The 16745-nt window shown below is 36.3% G+C and overlaps 1 protein-coding gene across 4 annotated transcripts in view; it reads right to left on the reverse strand.

Annotated features, from left to right (window-relative positions):
* Positions 1-16745, reverse strand: part of evi5b (ecotropic viral integration site 5b) — a 53264-nt gene that overhangs the window by 33751 nt on the left and 2768 nt on the right. For 3 of the 4 annotated variants that reach the window (XM_058778111.1, XM_058778114.1, XM_058778112.1), the window contains exon 2: positions 861-1087. In XM_058778111.1, the coding sequence (XP_058634094.1) occupies positions 861-1087 (227 nt within the window). Of the gene's footprint in view, positions 1-860; positions 1088-4100; positions 4812-16745 lie in introns of those variants that run through there. The other variant, XM_058778113.1, reaches the window with a different exon arrangement.

Here is a 16745-nt window from a genome sequence, read left to right on the forward strand (position 1 = left end):
TATCATGTCAACAAGTGAGAAGGTTGTGGATTACAGGAGAACTAAAACTGGCAGACAGACAGTTCCACAGACCCTCATCTCTCGCAGGTTCTATATTTGGAAAAGTACTGTGCCATCACTTGTCTGAGAACACAACACAGCCACCCCAGCAAAGGCTTCACTGTGTTAACATCATGTCAGTGCTCTTGACATATCACTGTTTACACAAGAGAGCAGGCTAAATTTGGACCACACCAGAAGAGAAGCTGGACAAGATTAGAGCTCCTCAACACAAGGATGGACAAACTCTAAAATGAAAGTCTGCCAGTCTGAAGGCCAAACAAGTTCACAACAAACAAAAGCATTTCCTTTATAAAAAAAAAATAAAGGCTGTAGACATTTATAACTTCCTGCTTTTCAGCATTAAAAGAATGCTTAAACCTATAATGCAAGTATAAAGTAAGTTGTTCCGTTCATCTAAAATGACCTTAAATCGAATCAAAGATTCATCCTTTAAGCAGTAAAAGAAAGTACGCGAGTAATAATTTAACAAAAAGAGATCAATTTAAAACAATATATATATATATATATATATATATATATATATATATATATATATATATATATATATATATATATATATATATATATATATATATATATATTTATTTTTTTTTTTTATTTTTTTTTTTTTAATTTGCATATGCCACTTATCTGCAACATAGCTGGTGTAACACCCAATATGCACTGCAATTTGACCAAATGGTGCCCCAAAATATTTCTGGGAATGGGATAATTGTTCAGGTATTGTGCTTTGGCAAACACTAAAGATGAAGACTTGAAACAAATCGTCCAGATGACATTGGGTGAAGAACTCGTACCTGTTCTGCTCCTCTAGTTTGGCCAACAGCTCCACATCATCCGGGCTGAGCTGGGTCGGGGAGGCTGAGGAGGGCGAGGACAGCGAGGCCGTGGATGAAGCCACAGTGGTGTGCAGCGAGGAGGGGGTGGCCACCTGACTAGCCATCTGACTCACCGTGAGCGACACTGAGTTCTTCACCCATGAAAGAGTCGAACTCAGCTTGCCTGCTACCTTGTCCGTCGCCACCTTTGGAAAAATTTAAGAAACTTGTTTAATTGTAAAAATGAATTCAGAAAACATCTTAAAATCTTGATTTTAGTAAACTAATGACAGGATATTATAAATTTGTTGTTATAAAAAGTGCTTCTTTATATAATATATGATTTGTTGACAACATGATAGTTTCAGGGTTTAGCCTTTTAAAAAAAAAAAAAAAAAAAATTATATATATATATATATATATATATATATAACATGATGATGATTATTTAAAATATTTGTGTGTGTGTGTGTGTTAAAAAAAATGTATATATGTATATATATTTATCACACACACAAAAATATTTTAAATAATCATCATCATCATGTTGTCGACGCCAATAGCCTCGAAATGTAGCGCCATTGAGCTTCGGGCATCCCGTGTTCGAGTCCTGGCTCGCAGACCTTTCCCGATCCCATCCCCCTTCTCTTCCTGTCTCACTACTATCCTATCAATAAAAGGCAAAAACAGCAAAAAGAAATCTTAAAAAGAAGAAATAAAAATAATTTTTTTTAGTTATTTTCAATTGATTCTAACACCTAATGCAATAATGAAAACATTTTTATGTAAACCTACACTGATAAAAATGATTTTGTGGTCAAGTAAATGCTACAGAAAAACAAATGTAGTTTCTACATTAAATAATTTAGTTCAGGTAAGAATTTAAATAAGAGAGTAAATTCAATATTAGTACTCAATTTAAGCTTGTAGAATTTAAAGTTTGAACTTATAAGTATATTTTACTTGGAATTGTTTGTTATTTTTTAAAATATTGTTCAAGTAAATAACGTCATGATCCCGTTGTTCCCATCATGCACTTGGGCATGAATAATTAAGGTAATTTTTTTTTTTTTGCTACTTTCGAGATGTATTTAGGCTGTTTTGTGCTTGCTTTTGTTGTTAGGTTAAGTAACTTGCTGTTGTGTGACATCTGGAGTTCATTTTTTACTCAAAATGACCCATTCATACCGTCATTGTGTATCATGTGCCAAGTATTCAGGTCTCTGTGTTCATTCAATTAATAACTATACTGAGTCAATATATTACCTTAAAATGAATAACGAGCAGTCAACTTGTTTACACACGTGCTTGTAACTTAACCACATGCTTTATATGCATTTTTGTTTTTCAGTGCTATGTTGTTTGAGTAAAGTTTACAAACCATGACTGAGTGAAATGTACTTGAGTATTATAGGGTAAACTTAAAATTAAGTAGAAATTACTCAAACTCTACCTGGCCACGTTAAATTTAATTATTACCTTTACTAATTTTAGATAACTTAGTTAAGTAGATTTTACTTAATTCCGTATTAAAATTTTACTTAAAAAAATATGCGTGCAAAAACTTGCAAAATAAAAATTAAGTAATTTAACTTATTTTTTTCAGTGTAAGCTACATAAATGGCATTATAAATTGGCAGATATTGAATGAAATTGAACAATTCAATAAACTGAAACCAACTGAGACCATTTCTTCAATAAGATGCATTAAAAAAATGAATGATTTCATCTTTGCTAGCAAGGATGCAGAGATGGCCTGGCAGACTGAGAACCTCACACAGACATTCTCATGCATGGAAAAATTCAGGTCAGTAACAGCTTTGTGCTGTCTAATATTTGAATGTGGCAAAGTTCTCAGTACCGCATACAAACATGCTGGTTTTCATACTTGGTTTGGACTGTACTGTGCAATTGTTCACTTTCCCTTTTATAATACCTTTTTTTGTCACCCATAAAAGCACTATTTTTAAAATAAAATAAAAATTCACCCGAAATTAAAAATGTTCTTTCTTCCACAGAACACAAAAGAGGATATACTGAAGAATTTTGATTACATTTCTCACAATATCTTTTTTTTTCTTTTTGGTCCACAGAAAAGTCAGTAATACAGGTTTGGAAAGACATGAGGGAGAGCAAATTGTAACAGAATTTTTATTTTTGGGTGAACTAACCCTTTAAGAACTTGTGAACACGCTTGCTGGTAATAACGCATCCTGTTCAGGACATTCCAAAAAAATGACAAGATGTACAATTTTTACAAAACATTCACATATTTTGTGGGTTTGAAAATTAACAACCAGCACCAGCCAAATGCAGATGCTCTTTGCCAGCCACAGTGGTGTGTGACCTGCAAGACATGTCAGACTGACATTTAGCAAAAAATGTTGCTGCTAAGAAGCAATGACTGACATCAAAATATTTAGATTTTGCCATATATGTGTGTGTGTGTCAAATACATGACACCTTAATCACCCTTTGTAATCATCAGACAATAAAAGACAGCCTTTTCAGACAAAAACTTTGAGATTATCTATACGCTAATGTACTCCTAAAACTTTTATATTTTACACGTTTACTATATTTCTTTTTTTTTTTTTTTTTAGGAAAACCAAAATATTGATACCTCATCTTCCACTGTTTGTGGGCATGTCTAATTATTTGTCCAATAAAATGTTCTATAAATGAAAACCTCCCCACCACTAAAACCAATTATTACTTGTCTCTGACTAAACATGACCACCTTCCTCATTCAATGAAAAATATGCTACGTCAACACATGAAAGAAAACTGTATTTGTGAAGCCATTTTATAGGCTCCTTAAACTGTGTAAAGGGTTTTCTAAAACGCATTCCTTACAGCTACATGAGCAAAATGGTTTACTAGGTCATTAGTTAGGCGTGTACACCATAGATTGGAAACTGATGCCATTTGTCATTCTATATTTTCAAATACGACCTCTAGAAGGTATGGACTAAGGGAATGTTTGATGTCGTTGTGTACTTTCCACCGGAACGGCAATAGTACAAACACTGACACACACGAACTGAATCACAATGAAATGAAGACATTAAAAAAGGCACCAAGCAGAAACTTACGTCAACTGACAGTACGGAAAACCTTAAGACAACTGGGAACAGCAGGCCAGAACACTGTAACATAACACTGTAAAGCCAAGAACTCTCCTCCATCTAGGATTTCCTTGGTATACTTTGCTCTTACCTGAAGAAAGATGTCACCCTAGCTGAAGTCCTTGCTAATTCCATAAACAAATCCACAGGAGAAATAACAGGTAAATCACAAGTGTCTTCCGTCTTCAAACACCATCTGCAGCTTTGCAAATTCCAAAAGTCACACTGCTGTGTAGGTGTCAGCTGGGGTCAAAGTGCTCATGTAGAAGACACTGAGGCAGCTGTAAAGCAGACAGAAGCAGTATAAGCTTCTGCTTTCCCTTTTACAGCTGTAGTAACCCTATTTCATGCCTTGGAATTCACCCTACAGAGAAAAAAAAAACATTTTCCTGCAAAATGTCTGTGACGTCTGAGCTCACCGCACGAGCTTCACGACATAAGTGAGCTGTAATGATAAACCCAGGGGAAGTCTACCTCTGCACAACAAAGCAGGTTTCTCATTTGCATGCGGCACTTCTCTGAATCCTCTACAAGACAGATCACGTTTCCTCTTACAATCTCCATTTCTGACAAATTATGACCACATGCCTATGCACAGCTTCTGTGGTTTTAGAAACCACCAAAATTTTATAGTATTCCCCAGCAAAATGCCTAGAAATGACTCAAAGAAGTTAAGGTTGGAAACACCCTTTCTTAGATAGCGTTACAGTCAGAAGAGTGACACAGAAAGAGGCGGGGCATAAACAGGAACACCAGAACAAAGTGCAATTTACCTATCGGTAAGCCCCTCCCCTCGAACGCAGACTAGCCAATAGCAGTCGAGTATCAGTTGCACGGAGAGCGGAACTCGGACATCTTTAGGTTTCAGCGCCATAGAGAAACATTGGAAGATCCGAAGCTCGCATCGGTTTTATGGGGTTTATGCTTCAAAAATGGAAAAACGATGTGCCAGTAACTAAGGGGGGCGGGGCTTACCGATAGGTCAATTACAAATGAAGGAGCAGTCTAAGGATTGACAGGTGTCAATAAAATTCATATACATTGATTGTATAATTATATAAAATTACAATATATAATATACACCATATATTTAATTTTTTCTATTTAATTGCATTTCATTGAGTGTGTGTGTGTGTGTGTGTGTTTAATTCATAAGCCCTTTGTGTGCATTGTAAAAATAAAATGAAGATTATTGGAGTATGTTTTATAAGAAAATATTTTATTTCAGTCTTTCTATTAAAAAGTTCCACATTTAATTCAATGTTCTACTTAACGTTTTTTGAAAATTTTACTAGCAATTGCTCAGCAAAAACAATGAAGTCGTTATATTTGTTCTCTTTTAGGGATGCAACGATTATAGATTTTGTTGGTACGATTATAGTCTTAGGAATAATCACGGTTTCACGATTAGTATGCATTTATTCATTTCACAACATAAAATCACATAAACACTCTTTAGATATTAAAGTGTTATTTATTGCTGCCTTTTGAAACAGAAATAACACAGTAACCAATAATACAGCACAAAATAATAACACTAAAGAAAAAAAAAGGCCATCTCTCCTATTGGAATTAAAAAAGGTGACCTCTGCTGTGTAAACATCCATGTCAGTATTTCCCTTTTGAAAATAAATGTATTTGGTGTTTTCATTTAATTCTTTCTACATTTCTTTTGGACCTGAGGTACAGAACTTGGAAAGATGGTGAAAAATAATTTGACTTCTGAATAATACTATAACAGGGATGATAAATCACAATATTAATTAAGTATTATTAATATAAGACTAATATTAACTTTATTTATCCCACAGAGAGCACTGTTACTAATGAGGGGAATAAACTAAACTATTATTGTCATCCATACTTATTCATTTTAATAATCTTTATTCATCTGATTTTACATATGGCCTGAAAAAATCATGTCCACACAAACATTTAGGAGGACAGAAACGTGTTGTCAACGCTGCCCAGCGACTTTCATTAATAAAATAGCTTAGATACTGGATCGCTACATTGTATTAATCAGCAAAGAGGGGGTAAAATGACTGTTTAAATAACTAAACTCAAATCTTCATTGTTTGTTGACGCACAGATGCAGGTAGGCTAATTCACACACGCACTGTCTCTCTCCCACCGCACTATTTCATCGCTGAAGCGGGCAGAACGTTCGAGCTAACGAACTTCGCATCAGGTGGTCCTTGCCTTCACGTCGTGCATTAAAATCGTTAATTGCACAGTGAGAACAGGTTGGCTAGCCGTGCATTATCCCTTATAAAACGGTTAGTTCCATTCCTCGATTCTGATTGGTCGGCAGCTGTGTTTTATTCACGATACAGCACGGCTATGACCGCTTCACCAAACCTTCTGTGTATCACTGAGCAACACCCTTAGCAACATAAACAATCAATAGCATCAAAACGGTTTAATGTATTATGCATTTCGGCAGAATTAACTGTCTGTTATTTATTTAATTAAGCATGAGTGACCCCTGCTGGCGTTATGTTGCATCTTTCATCTTTAATTTTGAGAACCCGCCCGTCTAAATAAACTCTTCTCATGCCGAGATGTGTTGACGCGTGTGCGGAGCGCGTCTGAGTGAAAGACTGCAGTTTCCGAAGTGAGGAGGGAATATTACTGAATTTATTAGTTTTCTGTTTCAGGTATGATTCTGTGTGTCCATCAGTTTACACTGTAATGGCGCTTGCAAACTCGCGCTGTGCCGCGAATCGGTCTGTTTTAAAATTAAAAGACGGAAAACAGAAGTTTTCTCAAGCTGAGAGATAAGCAGATGTATGTGTGTGAGAAAATGTCATATATGGGGTTTCAAAAAATAAATGACAGCGGATGATAAGAGCTCTGTTTTTATTTAAACTCCATTAGACGAGAGGCAGGTTCGGAACATTCTCTTGCTGTTTACTGTTGCTGTCAGGAACTATTTTTTAGCGGAAGGACAGCATTTAACGAACTTGCTTCAAAAAAAGTAACATTTCAATACATACATTTTGAGTTTTAATATTTTTTTATTGTGTGGTAACCGTTTTATAAAAGCAATAAGGTACTCGAGGCCTTGCTGTATCGTGAATAAATCACGGCTGAAGGGCGCTGTCCTTCCGCTAAAAAATAGTTCCTGACAGCAACAGTAAACAGCAAGAGAATGTTCCGAACCTGCATTACAGTGATTTATTCACGATACAGCACGGCCTCTAGTACCTTATTGCTTACTTATGTACTCGCTCTTTAACAGTAATTTTTACAGCAATATTTAAATGGTCATTCTTGATGTACCCAAAATGACCATCAACTTCAGTCATTTCTCTGGTGGAAATAAAGGATCGCTGTTTGGTTCCTCTGTCATAGTTAATCTAGTAGCCTCTGGGTCTCTGATAAGCACGGCATTTTAAGCTGGTGCACCGCTAGTGTAACTTTGTTTTTGTTTTGCTCTTGTTTCAACAGTTCCATTCCGTGCAACAGAAACACTCGGTGTAGCGGAGCCTTTACGATTAATTAACCGTGACGTTTAAAACCGGTTAATCGCTGCATCCCTATTCTCTTTGCGCACAAAAAGTATTCTTGTTGCTTCGTAAAATTACGGTTGAACCACTGATGTTTCATGGGCTTTTTTAATGATGTCCATACTAGGGCTGTGTATCACCAGTAAAGTCACGATACGATACGATACAGGACTGCACTGAATTTCACCTCAGAAGAATTTAGTAAAACAGCTGTTTATTAAACACTGCATACTATAGGGGCCATTGCTAACTATTGGCAGTTGACGTCTGCATTATGAAGGGCCTCTATAACTGTACCACAGTACAATCTAGGTAATGGCATTTGTATCATGTTTGCATTGGGCACTCCCCACCAGGTAAAATATTCTGATTGCTTGCATCTTGTTTTTAATTCCATAAATAATAATGAACTTGTTGTAATAAATTTATATTGTAATGTACTTATATTAATATATATTTTTTTTTTAAATCATCTTAACATTGCTGGTAGGTTATCATTGCATAAATTAACGCACTCTGTACATTTAAAAAAACATATAAGAATTAGAAGAGTTCTAAACTAATGCGCTGTCTTCACTGTATCTAACGCACACACGTTCACTTAAACAGATCACGTTGCGGCCGCACACAGACATTCAGGAACAAACCTTTTAGCGCTGCCCCGCAATTTTATCAATAAAAAAGCTTAATCGCTCAAGAGCTACATTATCTTTCTCAAAGAAGTGCTGGTAACATCATTGTTTCTAAAGGAATTTAAGCCACAGCTTCACTATTAATAGAGAAAAGCAGCAAAACGGTGGTAATTCATACATACACAGCCTCTCTCTCGCTCTCTCTCTCTTTCGTAAATGAACAGTTGTTGAATATCAAAGCAAAGATAGCTAAACTGCAAGCTAGCCAATGTTTTCAGAAAGCAAGTGCGTTTATCCACAGTGTTGAGAGAGCGCGTGCACATGGTTGCCAGGTTAACAAAAATAAGTAACACACTTAGCAGATATTTCAGTATTACTCAAGTGGAAAGCTCTGTTTTGGGGATTTCGTCTCTTTATATCAGGCAACCCAGTTGCGTTCCTCTGCGGCCAGATTAAACCTCGTTGTAGCCTATATATTATACTCTGTCATTATTTTTTTTAGAAACCTCGCAATTTTCTACTCCATTTTAAACGGTGTTCTTGTATTCAAATTAAGCGGGGTCCACTGCTGCACACGTGCCACAATATCGATACAGAGACAGCTGTATATCGTTGTATCGATATATCGAACACAGCACTAGTGCATACTACGTTTCTCAGAAAGCTCTCGGATTTCATCAAAAATATCTCAATTTGCGTTCCGAACATGAATGAAGGTCTTACAGGTTTGGAACGACATGAGGGTGAGCAATTAATGACAGAATTTTCATTTTTGGAAAACTATCCTTTTAACAGCAATAAATAATATGAATTACAACTTTTAGTTTGGTAAGAATCAACCTATACATAAGCAATAGTTGAGTTGAAATCTCATAACCCACATGCCTCATCCTCACATTGTGTACCAAACAGAACTGGCCAGTTTGTCTGAGATCTGCATCAATTATTATGGCAACAGCTGTACCGCTTTCACACAGCTGTTAACTGTTTCTGTGCATTAGGAGCTGCACACACACATGCAAATACAATCTGCCTGGCTTCATAAACCGAAATCAGATTTCAAAGCCCTCCATGCTGATCTACCCAATATCAGCTTTTATATATCATGCAACACATAAGAAAGTAATAGGAACTGAACTGTCTCACCACATCACAGACTATATCATTCTCTCAGCTGTGGAGCATGCTAGCACTGTCAGAGAGGAGAGTCAATACTGTAAGTATAGAAAACATCATTTGGGTAAGCCTGACTTAGCCTCTCAGGGGAACGAGGGTATTCATACATGAGAGGAGAAGAGTAACTGCTAGGAAACCGAACAAGATCACTTCCTCTGCTCTGGCCTTCTAAATGATTCATGTAGAGTTGCTAGGCTGTGTTTGCTGAACAAGACAAAAAAAATTAGAGGAAGGTCAGGCCTCATGCATTTTCATTATGTTTAATGAAATTTCCCAGGTCTCCCTCTTCTAACAGTGGAACTACTAACTACTAAATACATAAATACAAACATACAAACAGGTACATAAAAAGCAAGGCCGGCACATATGCAATACCGGTGTGCCACGGACATGAAAATTACAGTTTTTAGACATGAAATCATCTGACATGAAAAGACGTTGCAAAAAAACAGAACTTGAAACCTGTGCAGTCTTGCACAATGTACATACTGCAGAAGGAAACAACTTACTTTAATCTTTTAGATGATAAATAAAACAATTTCAAATAACACCTTTTAAAGTGAGGGCGAACATAAAAATGCTATAATTCACTTTAGAGCTAGAAATTAGGGAAGTGTGTGAGTAATTAGTACAGAATGAGTAGCTAACCAGTAAAAATTCAATATAACTTTTTTGCTGTTTTCATTTTTATTTTCATAAATGCAAAGCTTTAAGTTAGAATAATATTGAAATGTTATAACATTTATAACACTCTAAGGAATGCCTGTAAAAAATAGTGCAAAAAGTAGTGTTAATATTAAGGAATTTTCAGTATTTATTTTTCACAGGTGTTCAACCCGTAATTTGAATTATACATTCATTTATAGTTGTGTTTTAGGGTTAAAGGAAATGTTGGTAAACTTTTACAATTTACATAAAGTTTATGAATAAAATAAATTTAAATACTATTTTAACAGTAGTTTTGTCAAGTACGTACAATCAATTTCACAAAACAGACATCCCTATCAGATATTTAAAAATACTGTGATCCTTTTTTTTCTCTGCACTGGATAAACAGAGAGGCATATTTCTTGGACAAAGACACATTAATTCATGACTCAAGTTTCTGTTGTGAGTGACCTCCACCTGACAGTGATATACGGTCAATAAAAGCCCCTGACAGTCAGACCTCGGCTCATCCTGGGAGGAGAACAAGAAAATGATGTGCATGCACTTTCTATCTGCACTGCTGGAGGTTCAGAAGGAGGTAAAAAAACAGACTACATGAACTTTTGAACATGCTGAAGTCAACACAATGTTTTACAGCAATCCATTAACTGGCCAGAGGTACAATTGCAGAGTGAGAGCCAGAGAAGAGTGTGTTCATTAAAGACAGAAAGCAAATAACAATAACAGAGTCTGTCATTATGTCAAGCTGTGTAGAAACCTGCAGACACGTATGCTGGCACAGATCCTGTGTTGCACAGAAAAACAGGAAACAGCAGCTATAGATGACCACCGTTTTTGGTGCTATGACCATATGCTGACCCTGCTAATGTAGCACAATACAAAGAGTGATTCTCTACAGCTCCACAGAAAATCTTCTGATTGCAAAATGTATTGATATAATTTTTTTTTTTTTAAAGTTGCCTGATAAGTGCTAATGAACAGAGGAAAGTAGACTGACTTGAGTCAGACATGCTGTCTAGACTGACTTGATTACGCATCAAAGTTAAAAATTACTGTTATGTTTTTTACTACAGCATTCACTAATGTTTTTTGTAACTTGTCCTCGTAACCTACAACGTTGTCATGATTACTTCTGTCTTTATTTATTTACCCTCATGATATCTTGAATAATCATACCACGGCTATTTTCCATACAAAAACAGGTCATAAACAACCACATCCGTCAAGCTCCAATAAAGAAAAAACTTGCTGACATAACTTTGGCACTATATTCAAAGTGATCTGAAGTTTTACAATAACTTTGTTAGGAAAAAAACACTAAGTAGCCTAGTCATTCACAGATAATCTTCCCTCTGGTGAAGCATTTGTGGTCACATTCAATCCGATTGATGTCTCAACGTGGCGCACCAGATTTTACATAATTTATAGAAGGCCATTTAAATATCTAGGAAAGATTTGTGAGTTGCTTCTCTTTTTTTGGCGGTTCTCCAGATTCTTCAAATGTTGTGCTTTTCTGCTTCATGGAAAAGAATAACAGCATATAGATTCAATGACATAATAGTTTTGGTTTTGGGGTGAACCATTCCTTCAGAGCAATAGAAAAATGTCACTGTGCAAGTCCGAGCTGCCTCTCTGTGAGCGAAGAGAAAGCTATGAGTCTGATTCCCTGCTAAGTTTTTAAACCAAGCGAGCAAGAGGCGGTCATGTCTCTAGCTAAAGCTCTGTGGCCTCCACTGTTTGTTATGGATTCTGCTTCAGCTGTCCAAATAGTCCACAGGAGAGCCAACCTGCTGCCCTAACAACACACATCAATATAAAGAGAGCAACAACCAACAAATGCAGCATGGGGTTATTTTGGAAAACAGCTATTTATCATTTTCAACACCTGTTCACTACAAGGAAAATAATTTTGCTTTAAGACAAGGGAGAGGATTAGGCATTTTGCTACAGGCAAATTCAATCAATATGCTCGGTTTATGTTACAATACACTGGAAGCCCACTAAGACGTTTGTGTTTTTCACAGTAATTAATTCCAGGGGCCTGTTTCATAAAACAAGTTTACCAAATAAGCCAGGTTTATTTCAGTCAGTCTGACTTATTGTCATTTGATTTGGTTCAAAATAAGTCAGACTAACTGAAATAAGCCTGGCTTATTTGGTAAACTTGTTTTATGAAACAGGCCCCAGATTCACACTTATTCAAGTTCTAATGAGGCAGTCTGGGTGAAAACTGGATTGGTAATATTTCTGATTACAAAATAATGTGCAGTGTAATTAGGGATGCACCGGTTGACCGGCCATAAATCAGAACCGGCCGGTTTTTGCTTATAATGTGCGATCAGCAACCGGCCGATTTTTCCGGAAGTGCGCCCGCGTGCACAGACTACATTTGTAAGCCTAATCATTCGCGAACATGTCATTTGTGTGGAAGTATTTCGAAATCTGTGCGCAGGACGTGAAGATTGCAATCTGCAATGTCTGCAAAGGACAAGTTAATCGCGGATAAATAAGAGCCGCTTTCCTGCGCTGGCTGAAGTTGCGCGAGCGTACCTGTCCGCGCCCTGCACAAGCATAAACAGTGAACGTTTGTTCAGCTCCGCTTCTCACGTGTTGGATGAGAAACCAAACAGACTAACTTGTGACAAAGCTGAAATGCTTGTTTTTGTAAAGAAGAACTCGCATGCACTTTTGAAAAGCCAGAAGTAAACATCAGTTCTGTAAGATAGAGGATGATTAGGCCTATTTTTTAATTTTACCTTAAAATTACATTAACTTAATTTGATTTAAAAAGCACCTGCTGTAGAATCTTTGTGTTACTCCTTGTACTAAACATTATTTGATTTAACATTTTGGAATAATATATTCATATAGCCAACTTTGGTTTTATTTAGTTTCACTGTTAAAGACCTTTTTTTTCTTTACACCAAATTTAAAAATGAAAACAAATGCTGAATGCTGATTAAGTAACATCTTTGTTTGAAGTGTTGAATGTGTTTTGGTTGTGCTGTTTGGATTGTGGAACTATGCAGTTATTGCCTTTAAAATTACATGGTTACAGTTAATGTATTCATTTAAGGCCAGTTTATAGATTCAACCCAATTTAAAAACAAAAGCTAAATGCTTTTGTCAGTACCTATGTTTGTATTGAATGTAGCTTTCCTACTGTGCAGTTACTGCTGTTAATTTCAGATGGTTACAGTTATTTTTAATAGCCAAAACCCAGTTTGGCCTGTTAAATACCAAATAAAAATCTTGTTTATGTATACTTTCATGCTTTCTTGTTTGTTGCTTGATTAAAAAATAAATAAAAATAAAATCGGTATCGGAATCGGCCGGTTAGCTTGTAAAAAATCGGTATCGGAATCGGCCATGAAAAATCATGATCGTGCATCACTAAGTGTAATGATGGATTCCTAAATCTGCCATCCAATAACTGCAACTAGCTTTGTGCTTTGAAAAAAAAAGTAGTCCCAGCGTTTCAAATTTTGTTAGCCAGCTATATATATATATATATATAAAAAAATAAAAATAAATAAACACTCTGAAGAGGAGCATTTTCTTAAATACATGCACTATATTACATATCCATTATATTTTTACTTAACCTGTTGTCTTCATTATTTTATGCATTTTTGAAGAAATGTGTCATGAAAACATGTGTCATATTACAGCTTGTATCAAAACTTGTTTTTATTCTCCTGTTTGGCAATTGTTTGTCATGTTCTGACAACAAATAGTAGTAATTAAGAAATAAAGATTTGACAGTAACACTTTAGCATAGGGACCAATTCTCACTAATTACTAGTTGCTTATTATAGCATGTCTATTATTAACATATTGGCTGTTTATTAGTACTTATAAAGCACATATTCTGCATAACCATATTCCACATCCCTAATCCTACCCAATACCTAAACTTAACAACTACCGTATTAACTATTAATAAGCAGCAAATTAGGAGTTTATCGATGCAAATGCCATAGTTAAGTGAGAACTGGACCTTAAAATAAAGTGTGACTGATTTGACAAATATCATGAAACTGACTTATATGAAAAATTTTATTGTGATCATTTTTTGGCCATATCATCCAACCCTGTTGTTCAAACCACGGTCCAATTTTTGCATGCAATATGTCTGTTTAGACCAATGCGTTTTAAAAACAAAACAATAGAGAAGCTCAATGAAAATGCATTTCACTCTGTCTCAGTCTGTTTGTGAGTATACCACCAAGTCATAGAAACAGTATGTAAAAGAAGCAGCTCACTCTGGGCATGTGATCAAAAGCATGAAACTTATTGGTTGTTTGGTTAGCCAGCATATGCCCTCAAAAAGACAAACTAGACAATATCACAAATGAAGTAATAAGCATTTCTACCGAACAATTCATGAGTCACATTTCTGCTTTTGACTTCCTTGGCTGCAATTTTCTGTGTGAGAATAATTAAGTTGCATTTAACCCAGAATCTTCCTTCAAAATGCACTTGCATAAACAGCAGATGAACACTTCATAGTCAATGACTTCTCACATGGCCCAGATGGTCTTTTCCCATATTATGCAACACCAAAGCACTGATTTACAACCACACTTTAGGGACTTATTGTAATGGAATGCTTTAAGTCTTCTAACCACACTAAGTTTAATGACGTCCTCTGTATGGGCCTGCAGAAGGAGGCCCGTCACACAGGTGGCGTCTTATCTAGTGATCTTCAACAGCATGCATAAATCAAGGCTGCAGTTCTAGTTTTCCACATTGTTTGTCAAAGGGGATGACGATAACAAAGCAGCAACAATCTGAATACTGAATGATGAAAAGGCCAACATAAGACATGATGACATAACAGAAGAGTCACTGTTAGACCAGCCAATGGCATTTCGCTGTGCGAGACAGACAGGAATATTACCAAAAGTCCTACACAAACCTTATACTAAGCAGATTTATTTTGTTGCATTGTATCTTTCCGCTCTCTTTCACCAGTCAGCACTTTACTGGTAGGGAATGTGCAAGTTTGCTTACGTCTGTGCACTACTGCCTGACTCAATGGTTTAAGGCCAGGAATTCTCCATGTCATGCAGTCTGAAAAGGCAAGATACTCTTAAAAAGGGAACTCCAATAATGCCTGTCTGCAAAGCAAACACAAGTTCCATTTGCTCAGGTCAAATGGAAGCAAGATGTTTGTCTGAGGCACATGTGTGAGAAAGGAAGGACAGAGAAAGAGAGGGAGAAAAGAACAAGTTTAGACCAAGCCACATGGAGGCCATTTAGAAGAAGATCCCCTGCAGGAATGCTCTGTTTAGGTCTTGCTCAAATTCAATGTGACAAATTGTATGAAATGAGATGGAGCCAACATATTTGGCCCATGTGAATAAGAACAATGAACGATCCCAATAACCGATGCTTCAGGGTTATGGGAAAAAATAACAAAGCAACAGCTCCTCTGCCAGACAAGAAGCGTTCCAGAAGGCAAGTAAAGGCAAGTCATTTGGTCGCAAGACTTTGGTTATAATCTCAAGCGACACAGCCAAAGTTTACACCCACAAGTCACCACAAAGACATCTGCCCTCAAAATCACACCCTTACCCTTGAAGTCAGTCAACATCCAGCATTAGCATTCCCACAAAAACACATACAAGTTCTGATCTAGAAGACCGTCAGAAGCATTTTGTGGAAGATTATCGGCCTGACAAATCAAGGAAATCTAATCATATGACTGGCACACATACCTCAGGTCATACTACAGTCCACTTCCTGAAGCTGCATGTTCCAGTTAAGTGCTACAACAGCACATAGCAATACAGTTCGATGTGCACAGAATAAGAAGGATGGGCTCATGACTAAAGTGGATCAGCAGCGATCAGAGGAGATCAGCTGTAATCACTGCAAAGCCAGAGTTAGAGATCCAGTGGTTCACGCTTCATTCTAGCGACCTTGATGGAGCCAGAGGATGACAGTGAAAGGTAGCTATCTAAAGTGGAGAAAGGTGCTTTTTCTTTTCTTCAGTATGAACCTCCCGCACTAGAAATATCATCACCCTTGAACATGTAAACACCAAGGATATCACACTAAACGGAAGGGAGAAAAATACTTTAGTAGTTGGCTGTTTTCCCAAAGCCATTGATCAACTAATCGCACCGCTCTGCATGGCCCTTATGTTTACATTTCATTAACAAATTGTTACATCTAATATTTAGTCAAAATGGACCTTTAATGGAGACAATTAATAAACCTTATTCAGGTTAGTGATCATATTAAATTTACTGTGGATAAAAAACAAGGCTGTGAGGGATAGATTTACAGTCTTTATACTGTGTTCTCCACATAATTTTCACCAACTCACAACTTTTAGAACTGTTTTATGGAGTTTCTGTCTACTGAATGTTATTTTCTGAAAGAGGTTTCATCAGCTGAACAATCGATATGCTGTTAAACAACAGTACAAACTATTGAATGTACTGTACTTCTATCCCTCATAGCCTCATTTTCATTTATATCAAAATTTAAATATGGTGCCACCCCGTTCTATTGCACAACCTATTATAAAAACATATGCCATCCAAAATGTCTAAAACATAAAATCTAAAATTTGTTAGCCAGCCCTTTGACACACGATTCAAGCGTCTGACAAAACATATTTACCAGACATTAGTTTTAAAACAGCTTTTCCTCAAACATTTGCAGTGACGTGACTAGAATGTACTTAATACAAATGTATAATCTCTGTATTTTATTAAAATTCTGAAATAAATT

This window comes from Onychostoma macrolepis, chromosome 06, assembly GCF_012432095.1.
Source record: "Onychostoma macrolepis isolate SWU-2019 chromosome 06, ASM1243209v1, whole genome shotgun sequence".
Classification (NCBI taxonomy): domain Eukaryota; kingdom Metazoa; phylum Chordata; class Actinopteri; order Cypriniformes; family Cyprinidae; genus Onychostoma; species Onychostoma macrolepis.